At 31.0% G+C, this 24,599-nt stretch overlaps 1 protein-coding gene across 1 annotated transcript; it reads left to right on the top strand.

The window, feature by feature from the left end:
• Positions 1 to 2,197: 2,197 nt before the first annotated feature.
• Positions 2,198 to 17,859, top strand: LOC140448432 (glucose transporter GlcP-like). Its single transcript, XM_072541515.1, has 2 exons — positions 2,198 to 2,329; positions 16,462 to 17,859. Exons 1-2 carry the CDS (start codon positions 2,212 to 2,214, stop codon positions 17,799 to 17,801), a joined length of 1,458 nt encoding a protein of 485 aa, XP_072397616.1. The 5' UTR covers positions 2,198 to 2,211; the 3' UTR covers positions 17,802 to 17,859.
• Positions 17,860 to 24,599: the final 6,740 nt, after the last annotated feature.

Genomic DNA, 24,599 nt, shown 5'->3' with positions numbered 1-24,599 from the left:
ATTAATGTTGTATGACCAATTCTTAGACGATTTATAAACACCTGTTCTCGTCCTTTTTGTCGAAGTTCAAGACGGACACTGATAGGTGGTTTAATCCCTTTAAAAATTGAGGTAGTTGAATCCCAACAACAATATTATTTGATATTAAACTAGATATCTGTGACTGGATTTTTTTTGATAATAATAATGCTTTCATGTGAGGTTGCTTTAACCGCTTCAACGGCGTCAACCTTTTCGTTACCTGAAATACCTATATGTGATGGTATCCAGACGAATTGAACGATTATATTTTTATTTTGCAGGTAATGTAGCCTAGATTTTATGTTTTGGAAGATTTTATGAGTTGAATATATTTGCTTTATGCTTTCGACTACTGATAATAAATCTGAGATAAACAGAAGATTCTTATCGGTATATATTGACACAAACAAATAAGTTGTTTTATAAAAATTTAAGTTTCTAAACTGGTATTCCTTTCTAAAAACCATCTTAATATGTTTATATTATTAAAGAACTATGGTTGTTAATTATTGTTCCTATAGTCCTTTGCTATTATACAGGATGTTAAACTTGATATGGCTTTCATGTAATATTGGGTATAAATTGTTAAATACCCAGAATAACAGAGCACAACTTTATATTGTTGTGATAGTGAAGTTAAATCAGTTTTTAAATTATAATGTTAATAAAGTTATAACGTACTTACGTGAGACACTGTATACTGTAGTATATATATCCTTAACAAATGTATAATAAGGATCTCTTAATTACAGTTTTTAATTACTCACAGCAAACTCTTTTAAAGTGAATTTCAAAGTCTGCGGAAGTTGGATATAATCATTTCAACCTAGTCTTAAGGAATAAATAAGAAAAACAATTAAGATTTAATTTCAATACAGAGTACCACCATTGGGTTATACGTATTTCATCCTTATGGAATCATCACAGCAAACTTGTGGTAAGGTCTATGAATGAAACCAAATCGTTCTGTCATATCAGTAATAATTTAAAAATAATAACACACAGACGCAATAGCGATATCTATTAAAACAATAGACATCCGGAGATTTCTTACGTTTGAAATCAATTCAGGAAACTGCCCAAATCTGTATATTCTACATTTTTCAAAGCAAACAGACGATAAAAACTGACATGAGGAATTAACAATTTGCATTCCATAACTAGATAAAGGTCACTTTATTTAGGCAACAAGCCTTCGCAAATCGGTGTCTCCATTCGTGAGTATTCCAAAAATAAGAAAGTTAGGATGTAATTTCAATTCAGAGCACCACCATTCTCTTATACGTATTTCATCCTTATGTAATCATCAGATCGATCTTGTGGTAAGCCCTATTTTTAAGGATTGCTCTTATTAGGTTATTGGGTTTTATTTATAAATATCGGATTTTTAAATTACCTAGTAGCCTCGGTAGCCTCGAGAGGCTACCGTTTACCATTATAGTTTTAAATTAGCTTTACTAATTAAAGATTTTTTACTGTTTTATTTTAAGGGAAAATTACAAATGGCACTTTTAGTTTCTAAATCTAATTATTGCTATTTAAATATGTAGAATAAAATAAAGATTACTGCCGTGATATTATTCACCAAAGAATCCTGGTTTTTTTATAGAAGACGTTTATTACAGATTCTCTTAGCTTTTTCATTTATTCACAAATATACTGGTTCTTAAAACAACGTAGCATAGAATAATTTTTATATTAATTATGAGAATAGCAAATCTAGACCAGACATTGTTAAATTTTTAGCATTATTTGGTACTAATTATCTATTAAAAATATCATTGAATCTAAGACGTGCATGTATACAGTATGTCTACACTAAAATCTAAAAAAGTCTACAAATCTAAAACATGTCGATTTTTAAATTTAATGTTCTACATTTTACATTCAAATTTCATTATACAAGGTGATACATATTATAGTAATGACATCATCGGCTCTTTTTTTAAATATAACACCCTGTATTTTAGGTTATTTTTAGATCGATAAAAATATAGTTAATATAATATAATAATATATATAATTATATATATTACACACACTGTATGTATTTGTGCTATTAGTGTATGATATTTATATTTGTACTTCATAATTAATTAGTTAACGTTTTTTACCGATAATAGTGTTATCTAGTCACCTTATTATCTTCTAGTTGTTAAAGTGAAAAGTCGAACAATAACAGAATATACCATGAAAGAAAGTATTTGTAAAAGTGCTGTACAAGCAACTATTAAAATACGAGAAAATAACTTTGACCTTAGTAATGGGGCAAAATCATCGTGGTTATTTTACTTTTCAATTTGTTCTGGTAAATATATTTTTTTATTTTGTTGTGTAAGTACATCGTTTAAGAACAAAGCATATTATGTAATCAATACTTGTTTACGTTTATCAAATATAATAATAAAGTCTAAAAGAACTATGCAGAGTACATAATACATCCTTTACATAAAGTAATTCCATAGCTTTACAATATATTGGTATTGTGTGTGTGTGGAGAGAGAGAGAGAAAGAGAGAGAGAGAGAGAGAGAGAGAGAGAGAGAGAGTGAGAGAGATGGCATTAGACAAAGAATCTTTTTGCCACAGAAAATTGTTATAGGGATGTTTAAATTATTATCTAAGAATCGTTTATAAACTTGATTAGAATATTATATATAGATTTGTCAGAATAAGATAACATATTGCTGATGTTAACTGGTAGGCTAATATTGAGATCGAATAAACCTAAATATAGGCTCCGAGTTTGTTCCCTATGATTATGTCAATCGAAAAATAGGTGGTTCAAATCTCCGACAGATTTATTATTACAAGGACAGAAAGGAGTTTCATAGATTCCAATCCTATGCAGATGCTCTGGAAAGAGGCCATGGTTAAGCTTTAACCGGGTTATCAACAAAAAATGTACTTTATTATAGTTAAAATTAAAATGGGGAACATTTTTTGGTAAGCATGGATGAATAGAAAAGTAATGGATTCTTCAAGTCTTCTGAACCTCTTCTGTAAATAAAGGCTGTAAAAATAGAACATTATATTGGTATTATAAAAAAATTTATACAGTGATATACATTGCCAAATCTACAATGTATCACTTAAGCACACAAACAAAAAGTTGACTCTTCTAGTCCCTAAAAAATCTTCAGGGCGACGCGACGCCAAATTCAAATCAATGCTTATCTTATATTATCCATAATCATCAATATAATTATCGAAACTTTTGATCCAAGTAGGTTTTAAGTCTCAAAAACCTAACTAGCCCAGGCTGTTAGCCCTGAGTGAAAAAGAGTGCATTAATGAGTGAATTTTGAAACCTACTCTGTGCTATAAATGGCGATGTCAGGAACAACTCCCCAGTCCGCGCTAAAACAACTTTTTGGTTTTTAATAATTTATGAGACTTTAAAGGGGTAAAATATGCACTTTTTAATTCAGATTGTTTCGAAGCCTAAGGTACGTGACTTTATAAAATATAGCAACAAAATCTTAAAAGTAATTTGACTATGCGTTAATTTAAGATTTTATAAGTCACATTTCGATCGATTATCTTTGCATAATTATCGCTCAAAGTTGAAAAACAGTACTCTAGGAAAATGGGCATATTTTTTGTAAAAATGTTTAAATAATAATTTTTAATGTATTAAATTGACACTTTAAATGTTCAACAAATAGACCATACAAGTAACGATTTTCCCATGACACTCGTTGACACAGGTATCTAACAAATGTTTTTGATACATTTTGTGATAACAATATGTAATAAACAAAATATTCAAAAAAAATAAACTTTATTTTTTATAAAATAAGTACTATACTTAAAAAAGTCATTTTTTACTTATAAACAATTAAACTATTTATTTACCGTGAAGACCGGTAAATTATATGGAAACGTGACACAATTTTACTGAAAAAGCATAGAAAATCCTTTAAAATGAGGGTTTGTAAAGTTATTTTTGTTAATTTGTTGCTTAATTATTGCAAAAATAGCTTCAAAAGTCGATTTTTTAAAAATTAATATTAGCTTTTCTAAAAATGCATAGAAAAAATGCACACATTTCGCGTGAGAATAAGGACAATATTACAAATATTCAACTTTAAAATTTTTAATAAGTTTCACTACGAGCGTAGGCGCAAAATTTCGGGCCAATGTTTTTAAATGCATTCATTTTTTTCGAACCTGAGTAAACTAATACGTACTTTTTAAAAATTTAAACGCAGAATGAAATAATACATTATTACTGAGGGCCGAAAGTACCTGCAAACTTCTATAATGTTTATTTTAATAAGTTACAAGGATGAAAAAGAAGAGAAAATTTAGTGTGATTTTTAATTTCAAATATCTCATTTAAAAAAACTTTTTGTTTATTTTAAGGGACTTTCGGCCCTCGGTAATAATGTAATCTTTTATTCTGCGTTTAAATTTTTCAAAAATAATTGTTAGTTTTCTCGGGATTCGAAAAAAATTAATGCATTTAAAAAGCATTGGCCCGTCATTTTGTACCTACGCTCTTAATAGTTACTGCAAATTTGAAATTGTTTATCCCAAAATCTTATATTTACAACGTTATTATTCGTAAAATATTAGGTCTATATTCCTTTAAAAATCAGCCGTCCATGATGCGCCAAAGATAAAGGGTTTTTCTAAGCAAAGCGAGTTGAATATTTCAAAAACTGAATTCATAAAATCAAATTTGTAAAAGTCACAATATCTCTGGGTCTAATAAAAAAAATATGTTTTGTTTTATTTGGGGTACCCCGTGGCATAAATCAGAAAATGCGTTTAGTTACTTTGTGAAATGATTTTTTTTTAACCGAGTAATTTGTTTAACAATTTAAAATAAATATTTATTTTGCAAAATTTTACTTTTCTCTTATTATTAGTAGAAAAGGTTATGAAATAATAAGCAACATAAATATTTATGTATTATAGTTATAAATAATATCTTTAAACAATCATTTTACAAAAATTAATTTTTTATTTGAAAATCAAACCTATACGTGTTAATTTTTCGTGAATTATGTCTATTATTTTTACAATTATTTTTTCTCAAAAACATCATAAATATATTTTACACAAATTAATTGTTATAAATTTTGTATAATTTCAAACAAAAATTATGGAATTAATCTGTACCTATATATCATTAAGATATTTATTAAAATTTACGTATTTAATTTTACGATTTTTATTTATAATTATACAAAGTTTATAACAATTCATGTTTTTCAATAATTATTTGTCAATAAATATAATTGAAAAACTAATGAATATAAATCAAGAAAAATTAACAAGTGTAGATTTGATTTTCAAAAAAAATGATTACGTTATTATATATTGTTATCACCAAATTTATCAAAAGTAGTTGTTGGGTACCTGTATCAAAGAGTGTCACGAAAAAGGCTTTTTATTTGCTAATTTATCTTTTCTAATAATGAGATTTTATGAAACCGGATCGATTCATTTGTTTGCTATAATTTGTTTATCCCAAGACGAAAAAAGTAAAAGGCTATACCTAGGGCGGGACTGGCTAATAATAAATAAGAGTATGGGAGTCGCCAACCCATACTCTTAAAAAAGCCGCCAACCTAAACTCTAAACAAATGCGCCAAACCTCCTCTTAAACTGTTTACATCAATTTTTTTTAAATCCTAATACACGTAAAGTAAATCAATTTTATTTGTGAATTTTCTTAAACTTAATTTTAATTTAAATCCATAATATAATTTACTATTTCTATTGGGAATAAGCCACAATTTTACGCCAGTTGACACCGCGTACGATGAACCGGCGGCAAGGGACGACCTTTTTAACCGTAACAACTTTAATATATACAGTATTTTAGCTGGAATTACCTGCTGGCACCAGACTTGCCCTCCAATTGATCCTCATTAAAGGTTTAGAGCGTACTTATTCTAACTACGGGGTCTCTGATGAGTCCTGTATCGTTATTTTTCGTAACTACTTCCCGTGCCGGGAGTGGGTAATTTGCGCGCTTGCTGCCTTCCTTGGATGTGCTAGCCATTTCTCAGGTTCCCTCTTTGGAATCGAACCATGATTTCCCGTTACCCGTTACAACTATGGCATCGAAATGTCATAATAATCTTATTTTAAAGTAAAATTTTGGATTAGTTTCGCTAAGTTTTTGTATTTTTCACCTCTCATGATGTGCCCCAAGTATTCCAACTTCCTGGTTTTTATGGAATTTAAAACTTCGCATTGTTTTCCTAGTTGTTCGAGAACTTGTGCGTTTGTTTTGCGATCCATCCATGATATTTATAGAATACGCCGATAACACCACATTTCGAATGCTTCAACGTTTTTAATATTGGATTGTTTCAGTATTCAGGCTTAAACCTCATACAAAAGGGTAAAGAAAATATAACATCAAAGCATTCTTATCCAGAGCGTTATAATGATGTTGCGATTACAGAAAAGTTTTCTCATTCTGTTAAAAGTTGACCGTGCAAGTTTAATGCGTATCTTATGTGATCCATGCTTCACGATATTTGCATGAAGATATTTGTTTAATTTCTATGTTTATTACTAGCTTAACTTTGATGTTTTGTGCTTTTGTAAATACCATGAACTTGGTTTTCTTCAAATTTATGTCCATAATCGTTGCAATACATATTTAGTTGTTTAGCAAGGTGTTGCAAATCTTCTAGTGTTTTCGCCAGAAGGACGGTATCTTGTATATTTTAGGCCAATTATAGAATGTAACACTCTTATATTATAATAGATACAGCTTCTATTGATACCTACTAAAGGTGCCTGAATCGTAAAAATGGTCTTCGAGGGCGCCGCATCTAAGCTATTAACACAAAACCCCAACTGCCATTTTTGAGCTGTGCGTTGGCCTTTGAGGATCTGCTGCCTCATACTAGTTGTATTTTGTTGTAACCACTGACTTTCGTTATATAGGATTCTAAGACGCAACAATCCTGTATGTTTAATGTAGTTAAGGAGCGCAGAAAACTGTAACTGTATATTTTAGGCCACTTATGGGATGTACTACTCTTATGTTGTAAGAGAAACAGCGGATATTGATTCCTAAAGACGCCCGAATCGTAAAAAGTGTTTTTGAGATATCACGCACGTCGTATCCAAGATCTTACTATTAACACAAAACCCGGTGTCTTTTTAGAGGTATGGACGCTGGCCTTTGATTATTTGATATCTGATACGAGTTGTACTGTGTTTTACCCACTGGCTTTGTTATGTAGGATTCTAAGCGCAACAATCCTATATGCATATTGTAGTTAAGGAGTGTAGAAAACTGTAGCTGTATATTTTAGGTCAATTGTGGATTTTACTTTTACCTCTATTAAAGGTGTCCGAATCATAAAAATGGTCTTCGAAGGCGTCGCACGTCGCGTCTAAGCTACTAACACAAATCTCTGGGTGCCATTTCCGAGCTATGTATGCTGGCCTTTGATTATGTGATACCTGATGCGAGTTGTATTTTACAAAAACACTATACTTAATTAAACCAATAAATCAATCAAACGGTGAAATCGGAAGCAAGTAAAAATATTTTTTAAGGGAATGGTAGCTACATCATTTTTGGTTAAAGATTTAACAAATTGTCAGCGTTAATTTTTTTATGGATAGATGTTAACGAAGGCAAAAGGCGCAACGACCCGCGTTCAGTCCGACTGTGGCCATACCTGTTTAGAAGAGACCTAATAAGAGGAGCATTCTCTTTCTATAGAGAATTCTCTTAATAAAGAGAAGCTGATATTTAATCTCTATCATATAAAAATATGCTCAATTTTCATATGAAAATATGCTCAATTTTCATATGAAAATATGCTTAATTTTTTTTACAAATATCCTAAACATTGTAGCAGTTTGAACTCACAAATTATGATTACTGGCTTCAAGACCTACAATAAAAAAAAATGTATGAGCAATAGGAGCCGAGATAGCCTCTTTAAAAAAATCGCTGTTACTTTATTTATAATAATTAAAAAACAAACTTGGCGGCATTCGATACTCAATAACCTATACTTTCGAGAAACGTTTTAGCCCAGTCTGGTTATACAAAAATCATCGATTTCACGGCAAAATGTTTCGCAGATATCTGAAGCTTTTAAGACATAGGTGGGGGATACTAGATGACGAATAGATAAAAAGATACTCCTAGTTTTACCTTGCGTTTTTTTTAAACAATAATTTATGGTCAGAATTTGATTTTTTATCTATAAGTTTTTTCCCTTATAATTTAAATAAATAATATTTATACCATTTTTTTATATTAAGAATATCTTTATTTTCCCGTTTTTTCAATTAAAATTGATAAATAATTTACGGAGATATTTGCAAAAAAGCAATTTTTTGCACTAATTTATAAATTTTATTAATTTTTTTGTTAACAAAATAAAATGTTATTAATACATTTCAACATTGAGCAATTACCGTTCTTTAAATTTGTGCGAAAGTTCCCCCCGATCGGTCAAATAGTTTAAAAGTTATTCAATTTGTTTATCCCTGGGACTAATTATTTAAACCATTGAACTTGCCCTATGAATAATGCTAGACACATTTAACAAATTTCATAGGATTCTTTAAGACTCATACTATCTCAGAAGTTAAATGAATATTGAGTTTTCATCGAAATTATTTACAAAATAAACGTTTGAAAAAGGGATATGTTTTTTACTTATAAACAATTGTAATAACTTCTACATTTTTCAAGCTACAGACTTGTACATACAACCATTAGATAGCTGGTAAAAAACTCACATTTAACAAAAAAAATAAACCTTCTCTAAACAATAGGAACGAAGTTAGCGACAATTTTTTTGTTAATTATATCTCCATTCTTTATAAACATTAAGAAGTAAAATTTGCACAAATTTTGAATGAAAATCTAAACTTTATATTGAATTTTATAGCTATAAAATTCATCCAATTTTTCGAAACTTAAAACCTTTAGAAACGAAGTTACTTTCGAAAGATCGACATAGGAAAGTGGAGGGGAAACTGTTTTAGCTCCTCGCTGCAAAATTTAATATTATGGTTACGGATTTATCATTCAAAAGCTTCAACAGTTATGTAGGAATTTCATTAGGTCCATTTGCTTTTCCATTTTTAGCGTTTCTTATTGCGTATTCTACTTCTTCTTTCAATATGTCTGGCCCAGTTGCATTGATTATTTGAGTTAAGTTGTTTCTATCGTCTTCAAATAATTCATTCAGGTATTCGGTCCATCTTTTTATTTTATTCTCTAGATCTACAATAAGATTTCCATCTTTGTCTTTAAGTTTACCTATTTGGCATTTCTTTATGCTTCCTGTTATCTCTTTTACTTTTTTGTGCATATTGAACGCATCGTACTTTTTCTCATAGGTTTCCATTTCTTCACATTGTTCTTTAATCCACTCCTCTTTGGCTTCTTTTATTCTCTTTTTTATGTGTTTATTTATTTCTTTGTATTTGTCTGGGTAATTCTTCATCTTTCTTCTTTGTTCCATCAAGTCTAGTATATCTTGTGTCATCCACCCCTTATTCTTTGTTGTTGTTTTTGTAAGATATTTCTTTCCTGCTGTTTGTATAGCTGTATTTATGTACTTTAATTTTTAAATAACGTTGTTTGTATCGTTAATTTGTTGCTGCACTGAACGGAGGTTTTCATTTATTTCTTCTCCTGTTTCTTGTCGTATATTTTTGTGTCGAAGTTTATTTAAATCTAGTGCCTTTCTGTGTGATCTTCTAATCTTTTTTGGTCTGGCCTCTATCACAGTAACTACCGGGTTATGATCTGAGCCTATATTAGCTCCTTGGTACGTCTTAGTACATTTAACAGCATTATGATACCTCCTTGCTATCATAATGTAGTCTATTTGATTTCTCACCATTTTTTCTTTGGTATGTTGTGGAGATGTCCATGTATATAACCGTCGAGGAGGTAATTTAAAAAAGGTATTTGTTATTACGAAGTCTTCACTTTGGCAAAATTGAATCAATCGATCTCCTCTGTCATTTCTGTTTCCAAGCCCATATTTTCCTACTTGTTCTCCTACCTTACCTTGACCCACCTTGGCATTAAGATCGCCCATTAATATGTTAATGTATGGAAAGACTGACTTAATAAGTGAAGACAAACAACCTGCAACAAAGAGGTTCAGACCTGACAGTGAAGTCGAATAAATGAACCAAATTTTAACTTTTAAACCAATGTATGTAAAGAAAATAAAAAAAATAAAGTTCAATAAACATTGCAAAATTTAATAAGGCAAGTAAATCGACTTATTTTATCAAAGCAGTAAGGCAGATTAGATTAATATTGTATATCATATTTGTAAGAAAAATAGAATAAAAATCAATATTTTAATTATAAAAATACAAACAATTATAATTAATGTAAGGTACATAATAATATAATATGTAAAAAATTACCTGAAATTTAATTTATAAAATATATACGTATTATTACATCATTGATATAAAATGAAAAAACATATGTTGATTTTCCGGGATTTTCCGAGATTTATGGGGGGTGAAAATTATGTCATAATTATTAATACTGCGACAGACTATTTGAGCAAATTAAAAAAAAGTAAGTATTTAGAGTGAATTTTAAATGGACTCAATTTTTCCGAGTTTTCCCATATTTTCCGGCCAGTGAAAACTATGTAGTTATTCATATTTCGACGAGCTACCCCAGAATTAAAAAAAGAGGCTTGCAGCTGCAAAGGAAGCTGAGATAAAAAAAAACGGAGCTGAAACAGATATCCTCTCCACTTTCCTATGTCGATCTTTCGAAAGTACCGTCGTTTCGAAAAATTAGATAAATTTTATAGCTATAAGTTTCAATATAAAGTTTAGATTTTCATTCAAAAGTTGTGCAAGTTTTACTTCTTAATGTTTATAAACAATGGAGATATGATTTTTTTAAAAATAGTAACTAACTTTGTTCCTATTGGTCATAGAAGGTTTTTTATTTTTTAATGTGAGCTTTTTTACCAGCTATCCAATGGTTGTACGTACAAGTCTGTAGTTTGAAAAATATAGAAGTTACTACAATTGTTTATAAGTAAAAAACATACCCCTTTTTCAAACGTTTATTTTGTAAATAATTTCGATGAAAACTCAATATGCATTTAACTTCTGAGATAGTCTATGTCTTAAACAATCCTATGAAATTTGCTGAATGTGTCTAGCATCATGCGTAGGGCAAGCTCAATGGTTTATAAAATATTTGACTGATCGGGGGGGAAATTTCGCATAAATCTAAAAGATGGTAATTCCTTGATGTTTAAATGTATTAATACTATTTTATTTTGTTAATAAAAAAATTTATAAAATTTATAAATTAGTGCAAAAAACTGCTTTTTTGCAAATATCTCTGTAAATTATTTATCAATTTTAATTAAAAAAACGGGAAAATAAAGATATTCTTGACATAAAAAAATGACATAAATATTGTTTATTTAAAATATAAGCGAAAAAATTTATAGACAAAAAATCAAATTGTGACCATAAATTATTTCTTTAAAAAAACGCAAGGTAAAACTAGGAGTATCTTTTCATCTATTCATCATCTAGTATCCCCCACCTATGTCTTAAAAGCTTCAGATATCTGCGAAACATTTTTACACCTTTTTTTTTAACCAGACTTTGCTATTTATAGTGTTTAAAAATACACTTATTTTATCAAAAATGAATAATAAAGTGAAAGAAATGTTAGCGAAAAAAATCAAGAAAATTGAACTCTGAATTTCAAATTGGCGGATCCCCGAAAAATTTGTGAAAAATCTCGTTGAAAAATGAACCGATTTCGATATTTTTTAATCCACGATATGTTGGGGGTTCCTAATGTTTATAAAAAAGAATAAATCATATTTTTATTGTAATAAGTCAGACTTAAAAATATTTTTTAAGTTTCAGGATGTTTGCAAGGAAAAAAATCAAGAAAATTGAACTCTGAATTTCAAATTGGCGGATCCCCGAAAAATTTGTGAAAAATCTCGGTGAAAAATGAACCGATTTCGATATTTTTTAATCCACGATATGTTGGGGGTTCCTAATGTTTATAAAAAAGAATAAATCATATTTTTATTGTAATAAGTCAGACTTAAAAATATTTTTTAAGTTTCAGGATGTTTGCAAGGACTTGGTGGGTGGTATTTAGAAGCGTTATTCCCCGGTAGTTAAGACATTGCTTTTTGTTTCCTTTTTTTGTTAATTGGTACGATAACCCCTTCTTTCCCTTCATCTGGCATTACTTTTTCTCGCCCATTACCATGAATTGACTTGTATATAGATCTGTACAGTACAGCGCTTGTTCTCCGTGTTTTAAGCACTCTGCGGGTATACCATGACTGCCTGGTGCCTTATTATTTTAAGTTTACTAATTGCCTAGGTTACTTCTTCGTATGTTGGTTATTGGTCTTCTATTTCAGCTGTATGCTCTTCTATGTTTGATATATTATCTTAAAAAAATACTTTACTTTTAATAGGAATAGTATATTCTCATGCTCATTTTTTCATCAAACACTTTTTTTTTAAATAATTAATGTCGTATAAAGTGATGTTCTTCTTTCACGTGATTTTTCCATTACTAGTCTCACTATATGTATAGTGTCTATCGTAGTGTACCCTTATCTACACCACGGTTGGACTGGTCTTCGAAATTAGTCTTATTATATGGGGAATATTCTATTTGATAATGCCGTGGCTCTTCAACAGAGTATTATTAAATAGGATGCTTCATTATTTTGCACAAAATCGAGTTTGCATAAAAGCCAATAAAATAATTTATATTAATGTAACGGCCTTAAGCCGTCATCCGGTATATTGTTATTTATAATAAATATAATTTACTGACACATCTTTAAAGACAATATCGCACAAAAATCAAATCTTAATGAAATAAAGATAGACACACAAAATTTATTTAAAAACATATTTTGAATATTACACATATTTAGACATTTAGACATTGACATTTCATTTATTCGTATTCGTATATTATTTACCGCAACGTTTCCCAAAGTTTTTTGGTCGAGGAGCACTATTCAGGACAGAAATTCTATAGGGAGCACTTACCATATTGCACCTGAACCTATATATGTGTCACAGAGAACGAGTGATATTAGTTGGGGGGGGGGGGATATTAACCATTACATTTTCTATCCACTTTATTCAATTTTTTTTTTCAATCGCAAACATAAGAAACTTAATTACATACACACAGATCCTATTTCTAAAATCTTAAAAAACGTAATGTCTTCATTTTAATATGAAGAATGAGGCTGCCTTGATTTGCACAGGTTAATAATATCTGGTTGAATTTAGGATAACTGAAATCGAATGTCCGGTTCCGATTAAGTCAAGATCTATATTTTGTTTTAGTGGCCACATAGGCAGAGAATACTGCTTCACATAAGTATGTTGTTGCAAACAATTTTAAATTTGTCTTTGAGTTGACACCAAAAATCTACTAGCGACTTACTTCCAAAATGTTTTTTTATCTCAGAATCCGATGTCAAATCTATCAGGCATTTATACTGCTGAAATGTTAAGGAAGCTGGTTTTTTAACAATGCAAGGTATGGATCTGCAACCCAAAAGTTTTCTTTAATTTTGTCGTGGAATTCCTCAGGAAAATAATTATGGAAGTTTTCAAGTAACTTTAGCACATTAGTGTGGAACTCGTTAAAGACAGCTTCAGGTATGTCTGATTCCAGTTCTTCTCTAAATTCTGTGATTCGTGGAACGCTATCCAGATTTTTATTTTTCACCGATTCTGCCCAAAAATGTAATTTCTTCCTATACGCTTTTATTTTATCATTGGCGTTAAAGACAGTTATTGTCTTTCCCTGAAGTAAGAGACTAACTTTATTGACTTTGTTAAAAATATCTGTGAAATATGCCAATTTAATTAGCCATTGCTCGTTACACAATCGATCACCCAAGGCAAAATTGCTGTCAATTAGGAAGGTTCTAATTTCAGCTCTCATTTCAAAGAGCCTAGCTAAACATTTGCCGCGAGAAAGCCACCTTATTTCCGTACTAATAAAAACCGTTTAAACTTCCGTTTAAACTACAAATTTTTTATACATAACATATATAGCATTTTTCATGTATTTTTAGCTGTACTTTACGATTGGACTAGTTGTAAATTAAAATATTCAAATTTAAAAATTTATTAATAAAAAAATTGTTTATTAAAATTGGCGCCATTTTTTGAGATGGGAGATTTACATAATAGTATTCAGCGAAAAATTTAGATGATTTAGATAAAAAAGATAGAATAGTTTTCAACTATTCACCCTTTCATGCATACAGAAAGGTACCCTGCTGCCGGACTATACAGTGTGTAAAAGTCAAATGGAATAAATTCATTATTTAGGTTACTGTACATATTTATAAAAAATCCCGAAACACGTCAAATTAAAATTAAAACTTGACATTCTTTAACGTGAAAATGCAACCCCTACCTTCAACGCCCTTAGAATGACAGGTACAACCCCCAATTTTTAAAATAGGAAGTATAGGCTTGTGATATATCGTTTGAAAGGTCTTTTCATTCTCCATTCAAAAATGTTGTCGCTTACAAGTTTATTAAGATTAATTAAGATAAAATAAATTAAAATCATGTGGTTACCGAAATTCGCTACAATACAATCAAAAACTATAATGTAATGCAAAACGTAATAAAATGTAGAACACGAAAAAGAACTATGAATGTTAATGAAGTAGATGTTCAAAATGTTCACCGCGAACGTCTTAGCAACATCCTAATCTCAAATAAAACTGTCTTCTAACATTATTTAACATAACAGGCGTGATCGACCTAATCGCAAGCGTTATTCGTTCTTTTAAGTCATTTAAATCAGAAGGTTTAGTTTTGTACACATGGCTCTTCACATATAACCATAAAAAGAAATCTAATAATGTAAGATCAGGTGATCGCGCTGGCCATTCAATCGATCCTCGTCTCCCTATCCACCGATTGGGAAATATTGTATCGAGGTACTGCCGGACATTAAGTTGGTAATGTGGTGGTGCTCCATCCTGCTGAAACCATATCGTATTCGCTGGAACTTGAGGGTTTCCTGGATCAGGATATAAATTTGTCAACGTTGGAATGACATCATTTTGAAGTAGTGTCAAATAATTGTTGCCATTCAAGTAGCCCTCAATGAAAAAGGGACCAATGATATTGTTTCCTACAATCCCTGCCCAAACATTAACCTTTTGAGGGTATTGAGTGTGTTCTTCTCTCATCCAGTGAGGATTTTCCGTGGCCCAGTAGCGGCAATTTTGCCGATTAGCATGACCTTTAAGTGAAAAAGTACACTCATCAGAAAACATAACGTCTTCTAATTGGATAATATTGTTACCCAACATGTCCACCATTTGCTCACAAAAAAAAGTTCTCCTATCAAAATCGTCTTCCATGAGCTCCTGAGTAGGTATCATCTTATAGGGATGCAATTTATTTTCTTATAATATGTTTACTATCGATGTATGGCTAGCATTGAATGTAGTGGATGCCTGTCTACTCGATGTATGTGGATTTTCCTGAAACTCAAGCAACACATCTAATTTGAGTTCATCACTCAGTGCATTGGCAGCTGCTTTTTTTATTTGCCTTACATGACCAAACTCGTGAAACTGCTTCTCTTTTTTACTTATTGTTCCTTGGGATATAGGCGGTAAATTAGGAAATTTCTCATGAAATAGGCGAGTTACTTCCTGTTGTGTTCGGGTGTTATCTCCGTAACCAATCATTTGTAAAACTGTTATTTTATGCATTTCCGTTAATCTAAACATTTTTCAGAATTGAATTGAACGAACTTTTTACTTAATTAAAATACTGAGTTTTTTAATGGTTACCATCTAAAAACCACATTGTTATGGTTTTTGTTCACTTTCTCATTATCAAGACCTAAACGGGATATAAGTTTTGAGTATATTTTAGCTAATTTCGGTAACCACATGATTTTAATTTATTTTATCTTAATTAATCTTATTAAACTTGAAAGCGACAACATTTTTGAATGGAGAATGAAAAGACCTTTCAAATGATATATCACAAGCCTATACTTCCTATTTTAAAAATTGGGGGTTGTTCCTGTCATTCTAAGGGGGCTGAAGGTAGGGGTTGCATTTTTACGTTAAAGAATGTCAAGTTATAATTTAAATTTGACGTGTTTCGGGATTTTTTATAAATATGTACAGTAACCTAAATAATGAATTTATGCCATTTGGCTTTTACACACTGTATGTATTATTCCTGTTAAATATATTATGACAATAATGCAGTCTTTTTATTTTGGTCTATATTCAACTAACTCACCCATTATAGTAATTGTGACCTCTTTGGTGGGTTGAATTTGTTTTAAAATTAATTTTTGTATCTCTTTAATGAACTCAATAATGTTTTAATTACTGAAGCAATATTTTTTTAATTTTAGCAATTTTAATTTTTAGCCAACATTCTTCTAATATCAGTAGGATCCATGATGGTCTGGCCGTCGTCAGTAATACCAAAATTATTTTTGAATGATACTGAACTCAATCCATTTGGAAGACCTATCACAGCTATGGAAAATTCAATTCTCTTATCGACTTGTAGCTTTATTTCACTATTTGGTTTTATAGGTTTGGTAAAGTTAGCAGATTTCTTTGGAAGAAAAACAATAATTAGGACGATAGGAATTTTATATTTAGCGTGTCTCATTATTATAGCTTTTGGAAAAAACATTTATGTATACTATGTATTTTGTTCTATAATCGGTGTTCTTGCTGCGGGAGCTATAATTATCATAGCAATATATAATGGAGAAATTTGTACTGATCACGAAAGAACGTGGGTTGGTTGTATGGTTGGTTTTATGGTACCAGCTGGCAATCTCTTTGGATATATAATTGGGTCATTGGTGGAACCAGTAAAAGAGTTGACTCTTATTTATGCTCTACCTCTTGTATTACATGCTATTTTATCATTTTTTATGGTTGAGTCTCCCATTTACCTAGCTTGTAAAAATAAAAAACTTGAAGGTATATCTACTTTAGATAGGTTGAGAAAATTTAGAAAATATGGGGATGCGGAACTGGAATACCTTAAAATAGAACAATTTAATATAAGCCGCGCTAATCTAAATCGTGGACCATGGGCAATTTTTCGTTCTCCCAATTCCAGAAAAGCTTTATTTCTGGGTTTTGTCATTTATGCTACGCAAGAATTATCAGGATTTTTAATTATTGTGGAATATTTGGTCCCAATCTTTAATGACATAGCATTACTCCCAGGTAATGCAATAAGTATTTTGTTCGGATTTACACATATGGTGATTATTTTCCTAGCTACTGTATTTGTCAACAAATCGGGTAAACGGCCTCTTCTTTTATTTTCCACATTGGGTTGTTCGGGCTCTATGGCTTTAATGGCGTTTTACTTCTATTCCAAGCAATATGAGTTGCATTTTCTTAATAAAATACATTGGTTGCCAGTAATCTGCATTTTATTATTTGTAATATCTTATGGTATGGGATTAGGTCCTCTTCCAATTGGTATAGTAGGAGAGTTATTTGATAATGAAGTAAGAGTCACAGGATATTCTGCAGTAACATTGCCGTATTGTATTTTAGCTGTTGGAAGTAATTTTGCCTATCCATTAATATGTAATTCATTCGGAGTGTATATGTGCATGTTATTTTATAGTTTTTCATGTGTTATAGGTTTCATTATTTTTTATTTTTATTTGCCAGAAACTGGAGGAAAAAGTTTTATGGAAATTCAAAGTCTTCTTCAGAAGAATAAAAATTAATTATTACTTTTTTACAAGATGTTTTATTTCTTTAAATACAAAATTGTTATAATGCACTTCATCGCATGGAAATGTCATTTTACTATATATTTATTACATTGATAATAAAGTATGATTTGGTATAAAATTGTTTAATTTGTTCTAGTTTCGTCTAATGGTTCATAAATTCTTTATATCCGTGCTCAGTATGATGCTCAGTATGAGAAAACTGAGTTTACTTCAAGTATTAGCAAGAAGCATGACTACCTGACTTGACATTGGAAGTGCGACCTTCAGAGACGTGCTCTCAAAGAACTTTATAACAACCCTGACATTGTCATCCTTCCGGTCGACAAAGGTAATGCCACCGCCATTCTTAACTCTTCTAATTATTTTGAGAAAATGTGCGAACTTCTCAATTCCACAGAATTAAAACGCGTCCCAAATGATCCCACTATATATCTAGAAAAAACGAGCAAATCCATCATAAATAAGTCCACCCTACCTCCAAACATAAAAAAATCTCTTAAAATCAGAGAAAAATAATCCCAAATTCCAAAAATATACGGCCTGCCAAAAATCCATAAGCCCAATGTCTCCCTAAGACCCATCGTCAGTGCATACAACTGCCCCACTCCCCTACTACCCCAATTGATCGTCTGAAAAACATTTTTATTTCATCCTCAGATATATTATGTTAGTTTTAACATTGTTTCTTTATTCACCAACATTCCTATTAATAAAACCATTTCCATCTTGGACTCTTAACATCAAATCCCCCAAGATACATTATATCTATTATAAAACACTGCATGTCTAATACATACTTTTTATTCCAAAATCATTTCTATTGCCAAATCAAAGGTGTCCCAATAGGATCCCCTCTCACTCTCGTATTAGCTAATATCTACATGGAACATTTCAAAACAACAGCCCTGTCCTTATCAAATTTCAATCTGACCTGCTGGCTACGATACGTTGATGACACCTTTCTCATTTGGTTCCATGGTAAAGACACATTAGATCTCTTCTTCTTCTATCGAAATGGATTACATCCCAGTATTAAATTCACCATAAAAGTTGAGTCTGAAGCGTCTTTGCCATTCCTTAATATTCTTATTCAGAAACATAATCCTCACAGTTTTACCTATTCCCTTTACGGAAACCCACCCATACAAACCGTTATCTCAATGCTTAGTCACATCATCACCCCGCCCAACTTAATTCAGTTATCAACACTCTTGTTTCATGTTCCATAAGACTTGGCGATGACAATCACAGATCATCCGAAATCAATTTAATAAGGCAAACACTGTTACAAAATGGATACCACAAAACCCAAATCAATAGGATCATTCAAAAACATCTAAACCCCATTTCATCCAAAAAAGAAACCTTGATGCATGATCAACCCACAATCTTTCCACCTTTTATCAAAGGTGTCACTGTCAAGATCAGTAGAACTCTTAATCCTCTAAACATCAAAACCATCCTAACTACTCACTACTAACTTTAAGTTGTTCAATCTCGTCAGATCCGTAAAAGACTAAATCCACAATGACGACTATGGTGTCTACGAGATAGTTTGTTCCAGTTGCCCACGAACATACATAGGACAGACACATCGACGAATCCACAACCGTATTTACGAACATTCTATATCTGTAAAATATTCCGATACTACTTCAGCCCTAATCCAACATCATATTCCGATAGGTCACATAACCGTCTCAAATGGACCCATAACCCTCTTGATAATAGCTCCAAAATGGGTGCATAAACATTAAAAACTTTTTTAATTCCTGGGTTTGTCACTTCAATATTACGTAAACGTTTCAGCTATTTGCCATTTTTAATAAGCACTTTAAATATTTAACATTACGTAATACACAAATATATTTTGTCTGCACTATTTGGTGCTTTTACATGGAATCCACTGGGGTACGACCGTCAAATTTCAATACAAAATGTAGTTTATGAACCACAAAAAATGTAAAACGTTCAGTGTCTTCAGAAAGCGAACAGAACCAAGTCAGTTTTTTTTTTAAATATAAGTTAAAAACTATGCAAGAATAGAAGTATAAAAAATGCTAAAAAAATGAATATAAAAACACAGTATGCTTTTCCAAACATAAAGCACAAACAGAATTCCAAAATACAGATTTAACATTAATAAGTTTAACATTTAACTATAGGTAACATCATTAGACCACGTTGTTTAAATCAAAGTAAAAGAAAAATTTATTTTGTATTACAATCCGATTAACAAGCGAACACTTCAAACGTTCTAACGAAAAATAGGCTTGGACAAAGTTGTGAATTTCTACATGCGTGGATATATTATATATTAAATTTTATACAAATTAAAAATTTCTAGAAGAAAAAAAATATTGTGCATTGGGAGTTAATTAGCAAGCATGGAAAAAAGGGGTGACTGGCAATAAAAATTGGTTTTAACAAACATATTTTTTAAACATCCACCCAGCCGTTCGTACAAGTTTAAATCGCCTGGAGACACATCAATGAATAAACGATTTAGAAACGGTGGTAAGGGCATTTTCCACCATGAAAATTTACTCATCGCAAATTTTAAAATAAATCGAAAAAATTGGCAGGCTAAATTTAGAAGGTAACAAGTTTTGGTAAAAATAATAATATGTAAACTGAGTATATGTATAAAAAAGAAAAATAATTTAAATAGCAGTAGGATTATGGAGAAACTAAAATCCATATTTCGTCTTTAACAATGCATAGAAAAATATTTAGAACTTAATAACGTAACATCTAAACAAAAAATAACGATGAGTTTTAATTTGATTGGATAAAGAATAAAACCGTATATGGACAAGATCAAAAAATACAATAGGATATTATGATGATACATGTGTGTACATACCTGAACCTTTACATCACGCCCAACAGAGTTAAGGGCATAACGAAAAGCGAAGTATCCTTAACGGTGCAAGCAGTTTAAATAAATTAGGTATACACGAGTGTCATATTTTATTTTTTGTTACACACCTATTAGTAATCAATTAAAATTGGTATTGATAAAAAAATATGTGAAATAAAAGGAAAGATGTAATTATTTAACGCCGAAATTAAATGTACAATTTAAAATTAAAGAATTCAGTCCAAAAACCAGTCAGCTCCATTTTTGTTTCTAATTTGTGGAAAATCAATAAAAATTTTCCAATATTGTTATTTGTAGGAATTTGTTGTCGAAAAAAAAAAAAAAAAATACCAACTAAGTGTTGGTATTGGAAAATAATTTAATACCAAACTGATAACAAAATATTGTTTTGAGACTTCGACAAAAAAATTAAAAGCTTGGAGTTGACTGTTTTTTGCACCGAACCTCCAAAAAGGACACAAATAAAGTAACATTATTCTGTTCAGCATTTATGTATAAAATAAAAAACATAACTTTATTTTTTAACTCAAAACAATTCAAAAAAACAAGAAAAATAATGGAGACTGCAGGAAAAGTAACAAATAATCTGATAAAAATAAGAAAAAACAACTTTTCAGCAAAGAAAACTGATCAACATAATAAAAAAAACTAGAAATCTTCAGTTTCAACTTCGCCACTGTCAGTGTCCAGTTCTTCTTCTTGTTGTTGTTCATCTTGATTTGTAACTCGTATTTGCTTATAGTACCAGTAATATATTGCTGGTACGTATTTATCTGCTGATATTTTTTTCGGGTTTATTTTAAGTGAAAATGTGTTGTACAGTTTAGTACTTGGCAAAACTAAGCTTTTTGATTACAAATGTAGAATATAGCGAGAGACCTGCTGTAACACTAATCTGTATTATGTTTTTTCTTTATTATTTAAATAGACGATATTTGGAGATAGTAAATCTTTTTTTTTGTTGGTTACTTATGACTTTTTTAAAAATAGGTTTAAAATTTGAAAAATCAATAATTATATCCTGGGTAACGTCTATTACGCGAAACTGTTTTGATGATTTCTTGACTAATTTTCTTTATTTAGAAGGTAAGCATACTATTTCTATTTTTCGTTTTCATTTTTCAATCAGACCAAAGTAACGGTCGCATGGTAGAAAGCTGTGACCAGTTTCTGGAAACTGATGTATAATTTGCTGAATTATTACTATTGAAAGCATTCATAAATTTATGAAAGGAATGCACTATGGTGTGATTTTTGTTTTGGGTAGTTGTTTCTCAAAAATAAATAGAGGGATGTAATAGTTTCCGAGACAAACTTTGTTAAATAATGATATAAATAAATAATCACTTCGTTACAACCTTTTTTGGAAGTGAGCTCATCTTACATACAAAAAGCAGCCCTTTTTTTCTTGGCAGAATGTACATAAAAGTTGTATTGCAAATAACTGCCTTTCATAAAACACGTCGCCTGAATGAATATGCGACAGTGGCAGGTTTTGTTGGAAATCACAGCATAAGACATCAACTGATTCAACATCGTGAGCAAGATTTGTATATTCACGTAATTTAGTATAAAATATTTCAGCCTTCTGTAAGTGTAAATGCTTTTCAGTTTCGAAGCGGATTTGAGTTTCTGCATTGACTTATTCAAGCGGTCACATTTCTGGCAAGTATCTGACCTGGAATGTCCAAAACTAAGATTAAGATTGAAATTAAATTGCCGGTGATAAAAATCATATGTTACTAGTGGCTTAATATCCTTTAAATCTTTCCCCGTCTTTTCTAAAGGAGAACATACTTTTCTGGCTCATATTTTTCAAGTTAAAGGCGATGCATTTATACTATAAGGATTTAACTCATGCATCGGAAATATTGGGGAAAACTAAACCAGTTAGACAAAACGAATGGTTTGACGAGGAGTGCCAAGAAGCAACAGATAACAAAAATAGAACATACCTAAAGACAAATCAAGCTAGATGCACAAGAAGAGCAAAGGAGGAATACCCGGACCCTAAGAACAGAAGAATAAAAGATTACATAGAAGAAAAAAAAGGTAATTTGAAGAAAAGTAGTTAGAAAACATATAATGGTTAAGAAATCAAAACGAAACTCGAAAGCTCTACAGAAATGTAAACAAAATGAATAAAAAGTTTAAGCTGTAAGGATGGAGAAGGAAATATCCTAAGTAATACGGCTTCAATCTCTTCAACCGATGGATTGAATTTATCGAAGCAAAATTTATAGGCCATTCCATTATATCAAAAAAGCAGATAACACCGTAGCCGATGGAAATGATTGGAATCTATTTAACCCAAACGAAAGACCATCTACCACTGACGAGGTTGCCAAACCTATTAAAAAGCTTAACAATAAAGCATCAGTAACCGATCAAATTTGTAGTGAGCTCTACAAGAATGGTGGCAACGCCCTGCTACAAGCACTTCATAAACTTTTACTTCTTTTCTGGCAAAATGAGGCCATGCCCTGTGAATGGTCTCAAGGCGTGATATAAACGTTACATAAAAAAGGCGATTAGCTCCAGTGTGACAATTACAGAGGTTTAACCCTTTTAACAACTGCTTACAAAATACTAGCAAATATTCTCTGCGAAAGGCTACAAGTGCCTGTACAAGTTTACACAATTGCCATAGTTGAAAAATACCAGGCCGGATTCATTCAATAAAACAGATCCTCGAGAAAACACTAGAATTGAATATTGAAACTCATCACCTATTCGTCGACTTCAAGGCCGCATACGACAGTGTCAAGAAAACTAATATACCAATCAATATGTAAGTTTGGTATACCAGAAAAATCCGATTAACGAGAATGACAATGTCTAACTTAAAACCAGCGTTAGGATACAGGGAGAAAATTCTCCATCCTTTGAGATAAAGGATGGACTCCTATTTAACATTGCCTTGGAAGAGGCACTCCCAGACACACGAATTAGAGACGGCGGTACTATTTACAATATTTCGATACAAATCTTGGATCACTCTCAAGAAATATCCAAAGAAAAACTAAAATTATTATATACAAAACACTGCTGAGGCCGGTCCTCACATACGGGGTGGAAACATGGACTCTAACACAGAAGGATGAAAGACTTCTGAGAATATTCGTGCTTGAGATACTCCGCAAAATATTTGGAGCTATAAACGATTACGGGCAATGGGGCAATATATTGAATTTTGAACTATACCAACTCTCTAATGAACCAGATGTCATAACGTTCATTAAACCACAGCTACTTAGATGAGCCGGGCAAATAATACGAATGCCTGACAATATGATTGCTAAAAAGCTAACTACAGGAACACCTCTAGGAAGAAGAAACAGAGGCCGACCGCGAATTAGGTGGTTAGATGGAGTTGAGACCGACTTAACAAGCATTGAAAACATTTTTAGCAGGTTTAAGAGAACCTTTAGGACCCATAATTCGGGCAATCAGACCACAATCTATCGAGCAAGCTATACAATTCATTAAAGAAGAAGATAATATTAAATATTATCAAAAAAGTCAAAACTTTAATAATTATGATAATAATCAGACCACAATCTATCGAGCAAGCTATACAATTCATTAAAGAAGAAGATAATATTAAATATTATCAAAAAAGTCAAAACTTTAATAATTATGATAATAGTAACAAATATTCTAGAAACCCAAACTACAACTTTCATTTTAATTCCCAAATAAGTTCTCGCAATAATAGACATTTTCAACCTTCACAATAACATCAGTATCAAAGAAACACTTCCCAAAGCTATCAGTATAATGTCCAAAATTCTAATAGGCCACCTCAAAATGTTTGGCAACCAAACCCAAATTTTGTTCCTAACAGATCCACTAACATGAGTATATCTACTAGGAATAGTACTCCCCAGTTCAGAAATAGCTTT

Source organism: Diabrotica undecimpunctata, chromosome 8 (genome assembly GCF_040954645.1).
Source record: "Diabrotica undecimpunctata isolate CICGRU chromosome 8, icDiaUnde3, whole genome shotgun sequence".
Lineage (NCBI taxonomy): Eukaryota > Metazoa > Arthropoda > Insecta > Coleoptera > Chrysomelidae > Diabrotica > Diabrotica undecimpunctata.
The sequence above is the reverse complement of the archived record's forward strand: the minus strand, read 5'-3'. Positions and strand labels throughout refer to the sequence as shown.